The sequence below is a fragment of the Pocillopora damicornis genome, chromosome 4, assembly GCF_964200805.1.
Source record: "Pocillopora damicornis chromosome 4, jaPocDami1.2, whole genome shotgun sequence".
Lineage (NCBI taxonomy): Eukaryota > Metazoa > Cnidaria > Anthozoa > Scleractinia > Pocilloporidae > Pocillopora > Pocillopora damicornis.
In genome coordinates this window covers 29,072,346-29,091,065 of record NC_142673.1, presented here as the reverse complement: position 1 = coordinate 29,091,065, position 18,720 = coordinate 29,072,346, and the positions used below count along the sequence as shown (strand labels likewise).

The 18,720-nt window shown below is 39.3% G+C and overlaps 2 protein-coding genes across 3 annotated transcripts; both read right to left on the bottom strand.

Moving 5' to 3' along the window:
* Positions 1-4,182: 4,182 nt before the first annotated feature.
* Positions 4,183-6,440, bottom strand: LOC149047601 (uncharacterized; the record flags this gene model as incomplete). The annotated part of the gene is made up of 1 exon (XM_089204289.1): positions 4,183-6,440. A coding segment is annotated over one exon (2,118 nt), but the record flags the coding sequence as incomplete, so codon positions are not given.
* On the bottom strand, positions 5,555-18,275 carry LOC113670451 (uncharacterized). 2 transcript variants are annotated; one of them, XM_089204508.1, is made up of 7 exons: positions 18,125-18,242; positions 11,615-11,774; positions 11,297-11,398; positions 10,801-10,909; positions 9,837-9,932; positions 8,168-8,202; positions 5,555-8,000 (listed from the first exon to the last, which is right to left on the bottom strand). In XM_089204508.1, the coding sequence occupies exons 2-7, from the start codon at positions 11,753-11,755 to the stop codon at positions 6,444-6,446; spliced, it is 2,040 nt and encodes a 679-aa protein (XP_089060634.1). In that variant the 5' UTR covers positions 11,756-11,774; positions 18,125-18,242; the 3' UTR covers positions 5,555-6,443. The 2 variants fall into 2 exon arrangements, 1 of the variants encoding a protein (XP_089060634.1); XR_016186036.1 differs by lacking the exons at positions 5,555-8,000; positions 8,168-8,202; positions 9,837-9,932; ... (1 more) ...; positions 11,297-11,398; positions 11,615-11,774 and adding an exon at positions 14,914-17,296 and having other exon boundaries at positions 18,125-18,275.
* Between the last annotated feature and the right edge of the window lie 445 nt (positions 18,276-18,720).

Below are 18,720 nucleotides of genomic sequence, written 5' to 3'. Positions count from 1 at the left end.
AAGCCCCACAAAATGTTTTGGCCCAATTGAAAAGTAGGTGAGTTGATAATCTTACGTTGTGTCAAAGAAGCACTTCAGTCACTTGATGAAGTTTGTCATTTTGAAATCAGTGTGAATCCTCCCCATCCTTAGCCTTGCTTGTTCCTTCGTGGTTAACTAATGCCTTTTCTTTACTTTTCCTCCTTATCAAACAAATGATTTGGAGTCTCCCTTAAGTTGAGCAAAGTTTTATGTTTCAAAAGTTGACTCAGTATGTTGTGACGGTCCTTTAATGATATTTTGTTTGACTCTTGATACAGTCAGTTGGAAAAAGCAGTTTTGTGCGTAAATCTCTCTGCTTTCTACGTAGGGAATAATTTACCCTTCCCTTCACCCATCTACTCTAGTCCGTGCCTTGCTCTGCGGCTAAAATAATTTTCTTCATTACGGTTCTTTCGTTTGCCAATTAGGCTCAAGTCTGCAGTTTCTGAGTGGAGTGATGGCTGGTGTTATAGAACTTGATAAACTTACATGATTTCTTTCTTGAGTCAAAATGACCTACCATGCAAGTCAAAGAAGAATTCTTGGCCTTCAAGGTCATTTCAGTTTCAAGTTGAAGGTCTCTGGATGTAAAGGGACACAAGCAGGGATCCAGTAGGGTGGGGGTAGGGGCTTATGTTGAGTGTTACTACTATTTCAAGCATGCTTAAGAAACCTTGGATCAATATCAGTATCTGGGCAACTGCACGCCTACCCCTTCCCTAACCCAACATTAACCCTAACTTGTTATCAATTGACTGTCGTTGAGTTAGGGGAGGGGTAGGTGGGCAATTGCCCAGAGACTGATATTGATCCGAAACTTTTTTGTAAAGACTATAATTTTTAAGAATTGCATCTTTTTCTCCTCACGTTTCATCCGTTTGTTTTCTCTCCTTCTATCTCTCTCTCCCCCTCTTCTGGAAAAGAGGGAAAAAGCGGGTGTGCTACTAGCTACCACTTTAGTAAAGTAGCAAGCAAAAGGCTTCGGTCGTCGTTGAAATGGCTTGCCAGCTATTTTTCGCTCTTCTCCACTGACTTACAGTCTAGAACAAGCTTGAAAAGGTCTTGCAAATTTATTAGTTTTAGGAATCCTAACAGCTGGAAAGGTAGAAATCTTTGGGTGGGAACGCGAAGACGGCGCAAGGAAAGTGCGGTAAAGAAGTAGATGTGCTACCCACAGGTGCATAGCACTGACTAAATCGATTGTTTGGAGACGATGAAAATGATAACAACAAATCTCTGTCTGAACTAACTATTTTTTCTTTTCAACGTGAAATATTTGTTTGGTTGAAGTGCCTGTAAAAATGGATGCGGATGGCGAGTAGCAACGTTGCTTGAATAACCCTTGTGGTAAATTAAAAGTAGCTAATTTTGCTTCACATCAAGTGTGCCTCTTTGCGCTCTTCCATCGAGCGAACAAAATGAAAGGACGCTGCGCGAAAACTAGAAGCGAGAAAACGCAGTTCTCGTAGGGTGACGAATTCGTTTTATTCTAAACGCGATTTCGTTTTTCCGCTTATTAGCTGTTCAGATTCAACTAACTCTTAATGAGGGTTGTCCTGTGGTCTCTTCCTCCAAGAAATCTTTAGTAGAAATCAGCTGTCAACTCATTGTTATGAAGTCAGCGACTTAGAGTGCATGCATTCCTGTTGGGTTTTTTTTCTTCCAGAACTTCTGAAATTTTGAAAATTTAAAGTCGGTTTTGCTCCTGGCTCGGTGTAAGAAGTTCGCCTTTTTGGTAGATTATGATTATTTCCATTAAATGTTAGTGTCTTCTTGTCAACTTGCCTCTTGCGTCTAAATAAAGAATGATTGTTGTGCTGTTTGAGAACAGTTCACCGTGTTCAATGGTCAACGTATGCAGTCATTTAAGGGGCAATCCGAATACTCTTGGAGACATAAGTCAGTTCATCTTTATCTAAATTTAAGAAAAGGTCGTGGAAGTTAGTCAGGTTTCCTTATGTGTCGATCAACTAGGGCAACTTCCCCCTGGCTTCTGAACTTTTGAAGATTGATTCGTTCAAGTTCCCAACCCTTCGTATTGTCTTGATTTGCTTCGACGATGCAGATAATTGATTACATTACTCAGGCTGCCCCAATTGCGTCATAAGGTCGCTCTGTGCCTCTGCGAAATATTGAAGAGGGCATAGGAATTTTTTGCTGGAGCTTCAAAGCCTTTAAGCTTGCGAACTTCCAATTCTTTACCAAATGCAACGCTGCCCCTGCTGTAAGCTTGCCTTGTCTTCTCAGGTGTCGACAATTCCGGTGATACTCGGTTCCATCGCCGATAACAGCTAGTAGTGCCACCTACTGACTGGCTTTTCTGTCCTTTACGGTTTCTTGAGCCGAACCTCTTGGAGAAACCAAACGCGCTGTATCTCCACTCTTAAGCGCTTCCAGATCCTTACTTTCCTTGTTTGTAACGGTTTGTATTTCGGTCACTGTTGGCAGGAAGCTTCTGAAAGGCATTGTAGTCAGCAACCGGTCCTAAGAGCAAAGTGAATGTTGGCAGCTGTGTTGATTTCCTTATTTAGGTGAGACGCAGCACTGTGTCAGTATCCATTTCTTGAACAACCATTCCTGCACTCAATAGTTTGTTTCGACCTTTCCAGTTTTTTCGAAATTCCTATGACGGTTTTGGTTGATTTAAAAGCTGCTTTTTCCTTTCACCACGTGCACCTTAAAGACAAGTTCAAGAGAAAGTCCCACGTACAAATTTCTACAAGCGACTTAAATGAACTTGAGACGACGCGCAAGGCTCTGTCCCTTTCTGGTATTCTTTGCCTTGTAGTCTAGCCTTTAACTTCTAAACCTTGTGTTCCTTAGGGAATTGATCTCCTGAAGAAGGAGTATATACTACACATATAAGATAGTTATGAATCCTGTAACTGAACATGTCAATTCCAACTTTCGCTGAAGAGTTGGTCTGGCTATTCATGGTGAACAAAGTTCTCTCTTTGAGATGTTTTAATAAAATGCCCAGCTAATATCATAACTTTCAATGAACTGTTGAAGTTTACTGTTCCTTCTCAGCCAGGAAACGCATTTTTGCCCGCGAAAGAGTCTGGTAACAATGCTCTGGGCACGTAATGAAGGCGATGTCGTAGGGCTCGACATAACGATCTTGGAACTACCATTCTCTCTTCTCTAGAAACCACACCAAAGTAGACACTCTACTCATGGTGTATATCGAGGGTGAGTGACATAAGATGAGATTATGTTTTCCTTTTTCCTTGGCCAGACAACCATGATGACCTTCATAAGCTGTCGTAGACTGATGTCTAATTTTGGTGTGCTCTTCGACGCGAAGACTGGTTGGGGACGTCACGATGGTGGCATCTACTTTGTCATGTTTGATTGACTCTTTACGATCTTTGAAGCAACCATCCGGCTTCCATCTTGGGAAAGATATGCCTGGCGTAGGATCTCAGCCCAATTCATAAAGAATTCCTCCATATCGCCAAGGATAATGCAGTACTTACATTTGCATGAACATGCGTTTGAGCCTCTAAGGCACTCCCTGTAAGGGCTTCTGGAAAATCACTTCAAAGGGTTTGTCATTCGATTACACTGTCTCTCCTCTTTCCCTAGTATATTTTTAAATTTTTCCAAGCCATAAATATCTGCAAGGAGCTCCTCTATTTCAGCGTGATGCGTTTCCGACTCATGAAGTGCGCGGCCGTTTTCTTGTGGGACTGTAATGAATGTCGGTCCAAAATCATTTTATGTTGGAATATTAAGTCTCATAAATGGTTTTCATAAATCGCTAATTCTGATACATTCTTGGCTTTCACTGTCGAGAAACCTTCGTTCTTAAAAGCTTTGGGAGTCTAACCTGAGGTAAGCTTTGTGCCTTTCTCTACAATTCCGAGGATTTGTGGCCAAAGTAAATCCCGACTCAACTTATATTTGAACACCTCTAAATGAATGACCAACTTTTTCAGCAACCTATGCAATGTATTATTTTTACTATTCCCTAGAATACTTCGGGATAATGTTTAACAAATTATTTTCTGTGCTGAGGTAAGTCGGTAAGTCACTAAGTCACTGGCACCGCTGTGTAGCTGATCAAATTTAGTAACTCGGAGACTGCATAGATAGGAACACGTGGAAAGCTTTGCGTTGATATGTAGTCTAGGTTGTATTTGTATCTGAGGTATCGGCAATAAAACAGCAAGTGAAGGTATCAAATAGCACAATCAGTATCCAAAGCCAAAGAAAGACTGTGGTGTGCGTGTCCGACTTACTGAAGCAAAATATATCATGGTGAGGGTAAAGTTTCAATCAGTATGTACCAGAGTAACCTACTCATAAAATGATTTCAGGTTTGTTCTTTCTTTCCACTGTTGAGCTGAGTTGAAAACGTCCGTAACCAAATGAGGAAATTGCTCCAGAAATACATGCTTATCCAGTAAAGATTTAGCTTTTCTTGAAAGATTTGCGGGGTGTTCGTGCACATTTCTTATTAACCGAACAAGTTCTACAGCCGAATTTGGTTCGTACTGATCTCTATATCTAGGATCACTTGTGAACTCCGAAAATATATCGTTGATTGAACTGTTTGACGTCCACGGAAGAGCGTTTTTCATTTGTTTCTCTAATTGTCTCTCTACATCGGTCAACGGGCGAGTGAGAGTAGATCTGGCCTTTGTGAACTCATCCTCGTTTCCCACTTTCTTAAGAAAATCCATCTTCTTTGCATTATCCCAAAATAAGGGAAAAATCTTTAGGGTGGAAGCTGTTGGCCTTTCGTCAGGTTTGAGTGACAACATTCTTGTCAGAATATGGACAGCCTCTGCCGAAAGAGAGGCACAAAAGAATCTCTTATTTTTAATGATGTTATCTTTTATGTTCTCAGTTGTATTCGGGGAACCTATCTGTGCTGGAGACTCTTTCAGGTCATGAAAGGGATGCTTTCCTTTGGCTAAGCTGTAATGGAAGAGCAAACCACAACTGAAAATATCAGACCCCTTGCTATACTTGCTTTGACTGTCATTTGCAAAGAGTTCCGGAGCTTTCCAACACTTTGTTCCAACCATTGAGTGCATTACTGTGTCACTTGAACCAAAATATTGCGTCGTCTGAAGAATTTTACTCAGCCCAAAATCTGCGATTTTCATCGTTAGCGACGGCGTAGTTTTGTACAAGATGTTCTGCGGTTTTAAATCTCTGTGGATAACTTCATTTTTGTGTAGATACTCTATACCAGAGTATATGTCAATGCAGATCCGAACCCCATCTACTCCCTCATGCTCTGCGCAGAGATATTCATCCAAAGTTCCTTCCATTAGCTCAACAACTATGTATTGGAAGTCGGAGCTGCTAAAGCTGCAGATGTAGTTTACCACAGCTGGACAATCGTTAAGTTTCATGAGACATTCAATCTCCCTTCTGAAGCTGGCATCTTCTAACCTGGCTTTTTCTAGTCGCTTTAGTGCTAATTCTCTCCCATCTCTTTCATCCAGAGCAGGAAAGACTAACGAAAACGAGCCTTTGCCAATATAGTGTTGGTGGTGATGATAGCTTTCAACTCTTTGACAGTTTTGGCCATATGAAATGTCACAGAGTGCATCCTTGTGCTTATCGGACTCCTCACGCCACTTAATAATGGGTGAAATTGGATTTTTCTCAATATCTATTCGCAGTAATTCCTCTAGGTCCTCATGTTTATTGAGCAACGCCTGGCACGTGTTTCCATCAGCATCTGGTATTTTGGGATCAGCATGGTATTTCCGTAGTAAAAGGATGGTGTTTTGGATGTTTTTCGGTGGCAACGTTTCCACCCTGCTGCATACCAAACACAACGGTGTTTGCGAACGATGGTTTTTATTGTTCACGCTAAACCCTTTTTGAAGCATATACTCACAAACGGCCTCAGCTTGAGTGATACACGCCAAGTGGAGTAGGGAGTTACCTTCGGAATTTTTAAAACATCGTGCAGATTCAATCGCTTCTTCATAGCCAGAGTGTTCGAAAATTGCTTTTAATAGTGTCTTCGAGCTTTTCAGAAAGCCCTTTTCTAAGAGAACTTGAAATGGGCACACTCCACCATCATTTTTCTTCCATGGATCCATTTTAAAGTTAAAGCACTTCTTCCATCGACCTACTTTTACCTTATCTGTTATCAAAGTCTCTTTGTTAATGAACTTGTGTAAGGAGGTTTCTCCGCTGAGGTCTTGTGCATTCGGCTGTGCTCCTTGTTTTAGTAACAAATCTACCTGTACCCAGAACTGTGCGAGATGTAGTGGTGTCTCCCCGCTGTCATTTCTTGCATTTACGGCTCCTCCGCAGTCGATTATTTTATTTCCAACTTCCTTGTGGTTTTTGTCCTCATCCGCTAACCTTGCCCAGAGATGCAGGGGAGTGTTCCCGTCAGCATCTCTACAGTTAATTGCGCATCCATCTTTGTGAAAGAGTTCAATGCCTTAGGATACAGTTGTAAGAGATAGCTCGCGAGATAGGTTTACAAGGATATGGAGGGGAGATCTATCAGAGTCGTCCTTGGTTTTGGCCCTAGCTCCGGATTCTAAGAGACAACGCCAAATTTCTAGCAAATGATCCTTATTCCTTATGGCCTCAAATGTCGACAAACTCTTTGCAAGTGGAGTTTCTCCACAGTTATCTTTCAAATTGGGATTAGCTCCTCTAACAAGTAAAAAGTTAACGAATACTTCTATTTGAGAAGAGGGACGAGTCAGCCACTCGCTTACAGCTTGAAAAAGAGTTGTACACCCTGAATCATCCGTCTGGTCGATGTAGGCACCTTTATCGATAAGAAAGCGAGCCAGCGGCACGTTGGGTATAGCGAACATCAAGTAGGGATTACCTTCCACTTCGCCGCTGAATGAGCTTCCAGTTTCTTTCATTAATTCTTCCACAGTGTCACGAATTGCAATTTCGTTCCAGCATGAAAACAGTGGAGGACGATCTAATCTTGCATTTGCCCGTATCGTTCGTAATATTCCCTCTAGAAGTTCAAGTTTTAGTTTTGAATCCTTGTCATCCTTTCCGTAAAATGTGCGAAGCAGTTTCATAAAACTGCAATGATGTGGAGAGTTGTGCACATCCATTGTTGCTTGCAAGACGTCTTTGTTGTTGATTATTACTTCTACAGGGTGGACGTCAGTAGACAGGGAGGACGATAGTAGACTCAGTTCAACTAGTCTTAACGGGCTCATGAAACTATCAATGTTTTTTTCTTCTCTAAACAATTCCAAAACCTTGCAGTTGTGCAAAAAAATGGCCAACTCTACTGAAGTTTTAAAAATATCTTCCTCATCCCAACTGCTTTTGGCGAGAAGCTCCTTTGTCAGGTTAACGTCCCCAAGAAATACGGCGCTATGAAGGAGAGACCAACCCTTACGAATTACGAAGGTTGATGTCGAATCCTCTGATATGATATTTCGAATTTGTTCGTCAGCGTCTTTGCAATGGACAAGGAATGAAGGATCCAGATAATCAACGATTCTTGGAAAGTCACCAGATTTTTTACAACCGGTAATATTAATGTGGTGAATTTTTGGACAAAACCAACAAAGAATGTTGAGCGCTCCGAATGGCCACTTCTCCACTGCCGCTTCGTCGTCAAAGGTGCTTTCTCCAATTATGGCCGTGGTAGCATTTGGCACCTGTCTACACTTCTCTACGTAATTCTTACAAGAACGACAGCGAGCGTGTGCAAGATCGATCTTCGTCTCCCCTTGATTTGATGGATTTTCAATTTCCATTTCATCCTTTGCCTTTATCTCGTCCGTCAAATTGACCATTTCTAAGAAGTGGGAATCGTTGTCTATGAAGTCCTCGACGCCCTGTGAACCTAACTCAGTTTCAACAACAATATCGTGTAAAGCAGTAAAGACTATGCCAGTTCGTTGTCGCACCTCTCTCTCCATGCTACTCAGCGTCATTGACTGATGTTTAGAGGCTTTAAGCAAATCCAGCAGCAGAAGGTCAAGAATGAAATGATACTCATGTCCGTAATCCTAAGATAACGAGAAAAAAATGTTATAAATGGAAGGTAATTAACAACCGCAACGAATGGATCTTCTCATTTTCACAGATATGAAAAGAAAAGCTAAAAACCCAAACAGGTCTTAAATTATCATCCTGATTCTGATGTTACTTCAAATTAAACAAAGTTCGAACTTACCATTTTATTTGGTTCATTAGCACGAAGAAATTTCTCTGAAAAATATGATGAAATATTTGAAAATTAAGTACACCCAGAAAACTTTAAATGATTTATTGTGCTATATATCACTCTATTTGTATTGAAAGTGGGTACTATTTTTACCCAAACTATTTATGCTTCGATTCCTTTCCCGTTCATTATTTCGTACCAGTGTCACTATCCCCCATAAATAGAATGAATCACGTAGAACTACCTTTCAGCGTTTCAAGTCTTTGTCAAATAGTTTCTCGGAAGTGTTTAATTTTTGCAAAAACTATCACTTTTTTTCCTCTTTCCATAGTCGTCATCTCTGTTAGCGACGACATTATCGGTGTCTTCTGGTAACTGTTCTTGACATTGCACTAAGAGTGAAGAACAGCTAGCTATAACGATAGCGGTAATTTTAGTTCTGAATATCCCACGTGTTCTTTGATTGCATGCAATCTTTGATGTAAACTATGTCCTGGTTGAGTTTTTGGGAATTGTCTTTTGCCTGTTATATTATTTTAAAATCCTTGTGCGATTGTTGTGAGCCTTGGTTTGTCATATGCTGCAAGACCACACACTTATTTTCACCTTTGGAGTGATGTGTCCTTGACCGTTTTAATAGGGTATAATCGTTGTATGATAATCCTCATCACTATTCCTGTTTGAGTTTTTCTCAGACTTGCCTAGAGTCCTCAATGGGAAGTTTTTTTTAGTTTTCAGTTCTCAAGATTGGTTGTTTCCCAAATACTTTGTTGCTCATTTCGAATGTCTTGTTTTGGATAGCTTCCACTTTTGTTGCAGTTATAGAAAGGAGTCTTCTAGTTATTCATTTACATGGACTTGGTTTGACTTCTTTGTGAAGAAGGCTAGTGCCGAATCAAAAGGGTTTTGAATATTCTGTGGATGGAGCAAAGACCGATCGAGGGGCCTAGAGCTGATAACGTGCTCCGGCCCAAATGAAACGAAGACTGGTGAATTGTTGCGGAAAAGTTGACATCCTTATATTTGTCATAAAGCACCTTGATAAAAGCAAAGTTTTATTGTCTGGAGAAAAAAACTTTTAATAGCCTAGATTGATCACACGATGCATAGATCCTCCCTTCCTGGCACAAGAAACAGTGGCTGTGGAGACTGTCTCTGATGGAAAGGAACTTTTTTATGACCCATGTCGCAAGCAGTTCACTTAGTTGATCTCTTAGAATATCAGACGAGCTCCCAGACCTGAGGCTTTTGTAAGCTGTATAGAGTCACCAATCCGTTACGGGTTGGCAAAAAAGGCTCGGAGGGCTTAGCTAACATCTCGTTTGTAAGGGACGAAGATTAAGGCTTTTTTTTTTACTGTTTGTTTTGCTGAGATCCAAGAGGATTTGTTTAGCCTTGAGTTGGTCAAACAAACCACTCTTGAACTTTGAGTTGAAACAATAATGTCCTTGTTGTTTCCCTTGAAATTAGGCGGTCGCACAACGTTTAGGCAGCGATTTGGCTTTGTTTTGCGACGATAAGTTCTCGTCACCGCAAAAGAGGGAGATACCATCCTGAAAAAGGCTGTTATTACGCTGTCCTTTTAAGGTAAATAATCCTTTAAATTATGTTAAACAATCATCCAAAGACTATTAAGAATAAAATTATTAAAATTGGACGGTAAAAACGTCAAACAAACCTTGTAATTCATCGTGGTCATCAGGAACACACAATTCGACTCCCCCGTTATTGACGACATTAACGGTTTCTCCCGGTAATTGTTCGTAACATTGCACTAAAGATAAAGAACAGGCATTGCGAAACTTACTTCTGAATAACTGGGCACCTCTGATCGGCAATTGCCGTGCACATGACATGGAATGAGCGAGATGTAATGATCAGAATACAGATGAGAAAGCTAGTGAGCAATTCCCTTGGTCATGCTTTCCTGTTAACGTTCCTTTTCGAAATATTTTTGTTTTGAATTTAGGAATTGAATGACGAGAAGACGGGTTGCTTCCTCCAAGAAGTTTATCGGTTTCCAAAGCCGAAGCCTCGACCTTTTGTACCAGCCACAGTTTTTGTGGTTCATGTCTAAATATATTTGATGACTCTATTTGACTCAATTCGTCATCAGAATCACAAAATAGTCGTTCATGACGTATGTACTGGCGCCACAAGCAACCGAAAAGTAAACCATTCTGTAAACAACACGAAATATTCGTCACAATTACCAGAATATTTCCACTGAGAGATTATATTTTCGAGCCTTGGAAACGACTTTGCACTCAGCCTTGTTCTCGCGTCGTAACTTCGGCACGTGACCCAGGTTGTTCAAAAGGTGGCTAACGCTATCTACTGGAGAGATCCTTATCCAGTGGATAGCACAGTATGTTCTGTCAACACTTATCCGCTGGACAGCAATTTCGCTGTTAATTGGGTAGCATTATCCGTCCTCTGAACAAACCAGCCCAGATCTCTAACAAAAGAAAACTCGGAAATGGCCGATTGCATGCAGTCCTGTCAAGGAAGTTTAAAACTCTAGATGCACTTGTTTCATATTTTCAAGGTTTGTAACAGAAAATTTTTATACTTGCCTCTTTGTATCTGTGTGATGTTATGACTGTAATGTAATGCAATTGAAATTCGCTATTTGTACTTACAATTATTGTTTTCCTCAATTTCATTACTTTTGGGCTCTCCAGGCTGACTTGAAATTGCCGTCGAAATGGTCTCCTTTAAAGTTCTGCTTTCACCATCCTCAGTAACCTGCTGTGATACAAACACATGAGGCAAATAGAGTAGTAGTATATGGCACACTTCAAAATCAAGCTTACTGGTAATTGGCTTTTGAACGAAAGTTGGCTGTTTTAGATTTCTCAGGAAGACTTTGACTCCTTACTTAGCTTTTGTTATTGATGATATTTCCAATAGTGTATTTGCACTTAAACTTTTGTGTTTAAATATTTGCTTTGTGTACTCCACAATACTTATGAAATGAGTTGTATATCGACCTTTGTATGAGACAACCGTGGATGAATTAACTCAGTCACAGGTCAACTACAGTTAAAATCATTTACATTTTGATTGTACAGGCCATGATAATTGAATTGATCCTCCTCTGCTTTACTTTGTTAAATCTTGACAATCAACACACACCTGGCTGACGTTGATTTGTTCCCTTTTAGCAGTCATCGATGAGGTCGGCAAAGCATGCGTCTCTTCATGATTTAATTCTACGTGTCTGGTAATGCTCTTTGCCTGCCGTAAAATTGTGGAAAGGAAGGGAACCCTGATAAATTTGTGGCCTTCCAACGTCATTCATTGTAACCCCATAGTCGAACCAAAAAACAAGATACTTCTCATAAGAATCATAACCCTTACCGATAGAAAATGAATCCCCTTACTTCCTCGTGTTCTTACTTATCATCATTTTACAAATGAAATGATTGCCTGATTTAATCAAGATAAACTAACCTTCAAAGCAGTATATGTTTTACAAATATGGCAATGATAATGAGGTTTCTGTTGTTGGCCTAAACGACATGGGTTTTGTACGTCTCGACTGTATTCTGCTGGACAACTCCTATAAAGTTTAGGTTTCTTCGTTGTTGCCATGAAGCTCTAGAAAAATAACCTATAAAGGGAGAAAAACAGTGTACTCAGTTTCCTAGCTGCTTAGTTGATTATGTCAAATTTCCTCTTAAATTTTAGAATACATGAATAAATAAATAAACTAGTAGCGGAGCTCGCAGCGCGCAAAGCGTAGCCCATAACTTATAGAACATAGTAGTAACCCATAAAGCCTAAAAAAATTGGACTTACGACTGTACGACCGACCGTACAACGTGCTACTTTTAGCATGCGCGGCCAACTGCAGTGAAGGCGCTATTTTAGCCATTACGTAATGGATGGGTGAGCGGGAAGGTAATGTGCAGGCGCAATTGCATGCGTAACTTGAATACCCCATTAGTGTGCGTAATGGGATATGCTCATTAGTATGATTATCCGCTCATAACGCGGGTAATTTGCAACCCGCGTTTTGAGCGGGAAATCATACTTGTGAGGTTGTAGTTGAATAGTAATTCTCAGTATTTTGTAATTTGTCAATCAACTTGCAAAGCAACAATACCGGCAGAGCTGACGTTTTGTCAACCGGAGGAAATTATTATAATTCAAATTCGTCGAGAAATGGTTTTGAGTGAAAGAAAGAGACAGAGCGACTGATGAGAACAAGAAGTGAAAGGCGTAAAACAAGTCGAGAAAAACGCGAAAGAGAGTTAGAAAGGACGCTAAAATAGGCAGAATACGGCAAGAGGAACGTGAAAGAGATCGGGAAAAGGCTAAAATAAAAAGGCGAATATCCAGAGAAGAAAATACAAAGAGCTCCGGAAAACAGACTGAAAAGAGGTCATCAGCAAAGAGGAAGCGAACTACAAAGGAATTGAGAAAGAAGAGGAAGTAAGTTGAGTCTTATCTGCGTTTTCTATTACGTCAAGGCCCAGAAAAATTGAAAAGCTTCACATTATAATTTTAATCACGTTTCGGTAAAAACTTTGGCATTCATTGCTTTAAAACCTTCACGCAGGTTCATCGCTCAAATAACATTTCAAAGCGAAGATGTGTGGGTTTACCTTAAGAATGACGGAATGGCCTTTCCGAAAATTGAAATAAAATGAGATTGAGTCAGCGATGTTCATGTTTACATTAAGTCTGACGCGGTAATTTGATTTTGAGAATGTTGTCATGTGAGAACCAGTCAAACATTTGAGAATTAAACTATACCCTGTGAGCAGGGTAACTGGGATATCTGGATGGTACTGGATCCTTGGGATCAAGTGTAGTGATACTACGGGTGTCGGACTAGTATACTGAAATAGTGAGCTCAAGTCTGGCCAAGGGCATACACCTATTTCAAAAAAGGTTGTCATCAGGCGATAAGTGATGGGTCATTCCAAGACGGAAAGGAATCATGGGTATAAAACTCAGTAAATAGTTCTTGCTGAGTGTTGTACATTTGTTTGTTTAACAGTTTTTCTGTATAGTATTCTGTTACAAACAGAGCAAATATAATATGAACCTTCCCTAATCTTACTTTGAAAAAATGGGATCCTATGATCTAAATCATGTGGAACTGAGTTTCTATGGGTTTCCTTATTAACTTGGACTTGTGATGTAATCTTATCTTTGTCTGCAGGATCCAGTGTTTTATACCATTCTTCCAGACAAAAGTTTTCCTTTTTTCAGGATTCAATGATTTATACCATTCTACTCTTTTTTGTTTTTGTGCAGAATTGAGCAAGTTAAACCATTCTGCTCTCTTTTGTTTTTTTTTCCAATCTGCTGATTTGGACAAAAGCTTTTCCTTTTCTTCGGGATCCAGTGATTTATACCATTCAGCTCTGTGGGATAAAAGCTTTTCCTTTTTTTGCAGGATCCAGTGACTTGTACCATATTGCTTTATTAGACAAAACTTGTTTTTTTATGGCAGGTTCCATTTGTGCATAGCTTTCTTTTTTCCTTTTTGCATGTAGTTCTTTCTGACTATGAAGACTTGTGTTTTACCATTACCTTTTGTCTTCCAGCATTTGACAAGTTAGTTGAACAACATATAAATTTAATACAATATTCTACATCTTTACTCTGGAATTGTTTTTTTTACAATATCTACTAATGACTGAATAAGAAAATCTATGTCATCCATTTTTTCAAATATGTCAAGTGTGCCATTAGGACTGAATCTTATAATATAGTACTTAACAATCTTGCTTTTGTTTTCATATTATTGTGCTGGAAAATACAGCTGAAGCAATAATTTGAAATATAACCCAGTGTTATCCTTACTATTATCTGTGATTAACTTAAGAAGCAGAAATTTGCTACCAAGAGATGTACAGCATAGTATTTCTTGTTTCTCCAAATTAAAGGCAATATTATTATCTGCATCGATTGTATTAATCTAACTGTTTGACATATCTCTTTCTCTGTACCGTAAGCCCTCAAAAGTTGAAACAGGTGAGTCTATAACCTGACTTCCCTTGTTTGGAATTGTATGATTATATAATATTGCTGTGTTAGTCACCAAATGAAATACTCTTGCTCAAGCTTTCAATAGTGCATGGTGTTTCTTACAAATGCGCATACCCAAACTAAACATCGATATAAAGAATTAGTCACAAGATATGTGAGTTATAAAGGTTGGGAATCTGGAAAAGCAGGGATCCTCCTCTCTTGATCCTGTTGTAACATGAAAGTTTGACTCAATTTTACCTGACTCTGAACTGAATAAATAGAAACGTAAAATTTATTTGTCCTCTTTTTGAGGTGTGCATCAAAGTTTTGAAGTCATGGCACACTGGAACTACATGTCATAGGAAATCTGCACGTGTGTGTGTTTTCAACAGTAAACCCAGGATTGTGAATACTTCGAATATGTGCTGTAAGGCACAGGTGGGTATTGTAAAAAGTTTTCTCAGCTTTTTCATTAGTTCACATTTCTTTTGCTAAGAATCTTGTTTATCCGGCCAACGTTGAATTCTAATTTTTCAACCAAATTTTACATTCTTTTGAATATTCCTTGGCATCTCAGGCTTGGCGTATATGCCACAAATTTTCCATTTCCCTGACTAATCATTTTGTAATGGTGTTGACAAGTTGTGGAAAATGTTTGGGTTGAGATATTTTGCAGACTTGCCAGTTGATGGTCAATGAATCGTTTTTACGAATCAGTAACATTTATTGTTGCGTTTCATGTTAACATGTTACAACAACTCCACTTTCCAATAAATTCATTTATTTGCAAAAATGAGGGAATATCATCTAAAACTTTTCATAGAGCGAGCCCATTCCAACTCAACATCAACTCAACTTTTAAACTTAAGAGAACACTTGATTGATGTTTGGAATTGATTTCTGTAATGTAAAAATTAAATGCAGGTATTATCTCTAGATTTCTATATATATCTTCATGGTAGAATCGTAAGTCTCTCTTTGTCATTAAGTTTTAATTATGATATTCTAATTATGGCGTTTTTACTCAATGTTTTCTTTTTGTTAAGGAGTCTTGTATTCTGTTTTAAGCCTACCTCAGAGTTGTCATTCTACTTGTTGGCGCGCTCCTTTTCAAGGTCACTAGGAGGCAATGACCAAGGTTCGGACTATCGTATGCTGTAATAACTATTATTAAACTAATTTTCGTTTTAAAGCGAAGGCTCCACGAAGGGAGGCGCTCGCTAGCGATAATTTGGCTTTGTCTTTGGTTTTCCTCAATTTGCTTCGGTAAAATCTCTCAAAATTTTCACAATTTGTGAAATTTGTCTCGCTGATCATTTAAGTACTGAAAGAAATCGGAGGCACAACGGCAATTTCCTCGCTATTTGCAATATTGTGTTTTCCTCCGCTATCTCAAATTTAGTGTTATGAATTTTTTTAATCAACAGGCACTACGAAGGGCACATATATGTTTAACGGTCCAGCAAATCTTAGGAAATTCCACCGACAGAAACGCGATAAATCTTGTTCGAAAGATTCCTATCTTCTTTGTCGCAAAGCATTGCGTGATGGAATAGAACTTCGCCAAGATCTATATCTGAGCATGCGTAAACTTTCGAATCTTTCGCCTTCGGGCAATCTTTCCCACGGTGTTTCCTTTTCGGTTGACCTCTTTTTCAAGGGTGGAAGGCCTATGAATATTACGAAAGCAGTTTCGGGAAACCCCAGATTCCATCACATAAAAACTGTATTGAGTTGAACTGTTTTTAATACACCATTTCAGATAACAATCGTGCGATCGTATCGAGCCGCCATATTTGTTTTTCATGTCGACAGACATGTTGATACTTTTAGAGCTCGCGCTTTGTTCGCACCCAGATCTTGTACGGTCCAAAAATTCCATGGATCATCCTTAAACTTACGTAACGCAAGAAACATGTTAGACAAATTTCGTAATTTAGAAGCCAGAGTTCCTAAGAACATGGACAGCTGGCTTAAAGACACTTACATTATATGCAGTTACAGCAGAGGTTACCGAATTAAATAACAGAAAAAATCTCAAAGAGATGCCGAACATTTTCAGTCAGAGGACACTCATGAAACGATAATAGCCAAAAGAGAAAAAGTAGAAATAATAAATGGATAACAGGTTTTAAACGGGAGTTGAAAATGACTTTTCTTTTAATTTTCTACGCTTATCAGAGGAGGTTGAGACGTCAGGGAAAAACGGTGGAGTAGGCAGTCATACCTAGCAACTTCAAGAGAAGATATAGTAGAAGCCCGCGCCGATTCTGGCGTATTGTTTTACAGACTCACTGTTCTCACGTGTATACTCTTCAATCGACCGGTCAGGTCTTAATTGGAAGTTGTTTACCGTCGTTTCTTTCAATTTTGGCCTCATTTTTTTCAAACGGAAATTATCATTCGGGCACAATAGAATATAATTTCAACTGATGCTGACATCATACACTACATCTGAGGAAGAAAACATTCCCTGTTCAAAAATTTGTTCAAAACATCAGGAACCCCAACGAAGGTCCTCAGCTTCTTGAAAATATCGCTGATTAGCGTGCTTATTGACCACATTGCAAGTTTTGAAAATATCACAACTCGGTTCCAGACCCCGTCACCCCCTCCCCCCTTCCCTCAATCTCCGCACTGGCTCTTAAATCCCCTTAAGGAAACTCTTCGACAGAGCTCCGCTTTGACGCCCGGCTAAATCTATATATCAATGATGACGGATTAGAAAAAGGGCCTTATTTTATCTAAGTAAAATTATATTTTTTATTATACTGATTGCCAGGAAATTTTCAACTAATTGGACTCGTGGGGTGCTTTCAGGTAGTGTCATAAACCAGTTGCAAAGTTGAATACAATAATAAGCTTTGATAGCCCAACATCTTGACAACGGACTTGAAACAATGGTGATTGTCAAAAATAAAAGTTGAGTAAAATTGAGCAAACATTCACAAGTGTTTGTTCAAGTTTCAAAGCAGTAAGAAACTTGCATAACTCAACATGATAATGTATTATGAGTTACTTGTAAAAACTTTTTTTTATCGACATGTTAATAAGTGATTGGCTACAACATGGGATCGAGGTCCTCCCGTGAATCGAGGCTAGTGGACAGATGGCCCAAACCGCGCTTCAACCCTGAACTCGCATGGCCTACAAACCGAAGAGATACGAATGATATGAGTTTGTAACGGCGAGTAAAGAAATATAGTAAAACTAATTGTTAAATTAAATTATTGGAGCGTGAGAAAAACCTCTATCAGCATTAAACTAAAATAATTACGTAGGTGTAAGGTAGCTATAAGACCTCGGGTCTCTTTTGTAATGACAGCAAACTTATCAAAATGCACTTCCCAAAAAAATGATTTGTGCATAGTCGGTATCAGCAACTTGGCCTTCTTTGGTTAACTGTAGTCAGTCCATTTATGACTTATTAACGAACTAACCCCGAAATTTCAAGTTTATCTCTGCGGGTTTAAATTATGATTTGTTTGTGCTGAATCTCCTTTGATCCGAGTCAGCATGTCTTTTCGATCCCTCCTTGAAAGTCTCTGTCACAACCGCGAATCGAAATCTCGGTGTATATTACGATAAGCGCCAAAAATTCTGTATCGATACACGTATATGCTTAGGTAAGATGCTGATTATTAAATGCAAAGCAAGACCACTGAAGGATGCGGAGAGAAAGCGAGTTACATTTTTGTTTAGATAGCGTTCAAAATTTTATCCTTATTTCACGGTTCGTCCGCGACTTCTTTGTAAATCCATATACAACCATGCTTTAAAACAGTCTCCAGTCGTAGATAATAATGAAAGTTAATTACTCAAGCGGTTTCAGTTAGGATAACAGAATAGCTGAAAAGAAATCATTATAGCGAGACAAGATCACGTTTTAAGGGGCCACTAGCCCTTGATTAGAGAACATCGTTACCCCCTTTTCCCCCCTAATTCAAAATTTATAGGAATAAAATCGAAACTTACAGGAAGTCAGTTTCTCCAGAAGTTTGGCTTGTGGATCAGATGCTTCTCCAGAAACTTAATCCCTTCAAAATACGAAGGATGATAAATTCGAAGACTGAGGAAGTTGCAAACGTTATATATCTTTCCGAGAAAATTACAATAAGGGGTTGACAGATACGCATGCGCCTCGTGTTCAGATACCGTGACTAATGTAAATAATCCCAGACAAATCGTTCGATTAATTACGATAGGGTTCTGCAATCGCCCTCCGCATTGAAGCCATAACTATGGCGAAAAGTTTCATGTATGGTTTGCAATCACGATAAGGCGAGTATTTCGGAAGAAACACTTATTCACCAAAGTGGATGTGAATAGATGTATCGGTTCATTAGCATTTCACCGACAAGCGGTTGATAAGTAATCTTCGTAACTAACAAATACTGCATGACTAGCACACCAAACCGGGCCCTAACCTCTTTCCAGCAACATGCCAACATACATGTCACACAAAAATTCGTAAAGCTGAGTTGTCAATCCTTGTCGGATCGTTTAATGTACTGCCAGAAGTCTAATGCCTAATGTCTAATGTATTCACGAGTCACAAGGCTGCGCTAACG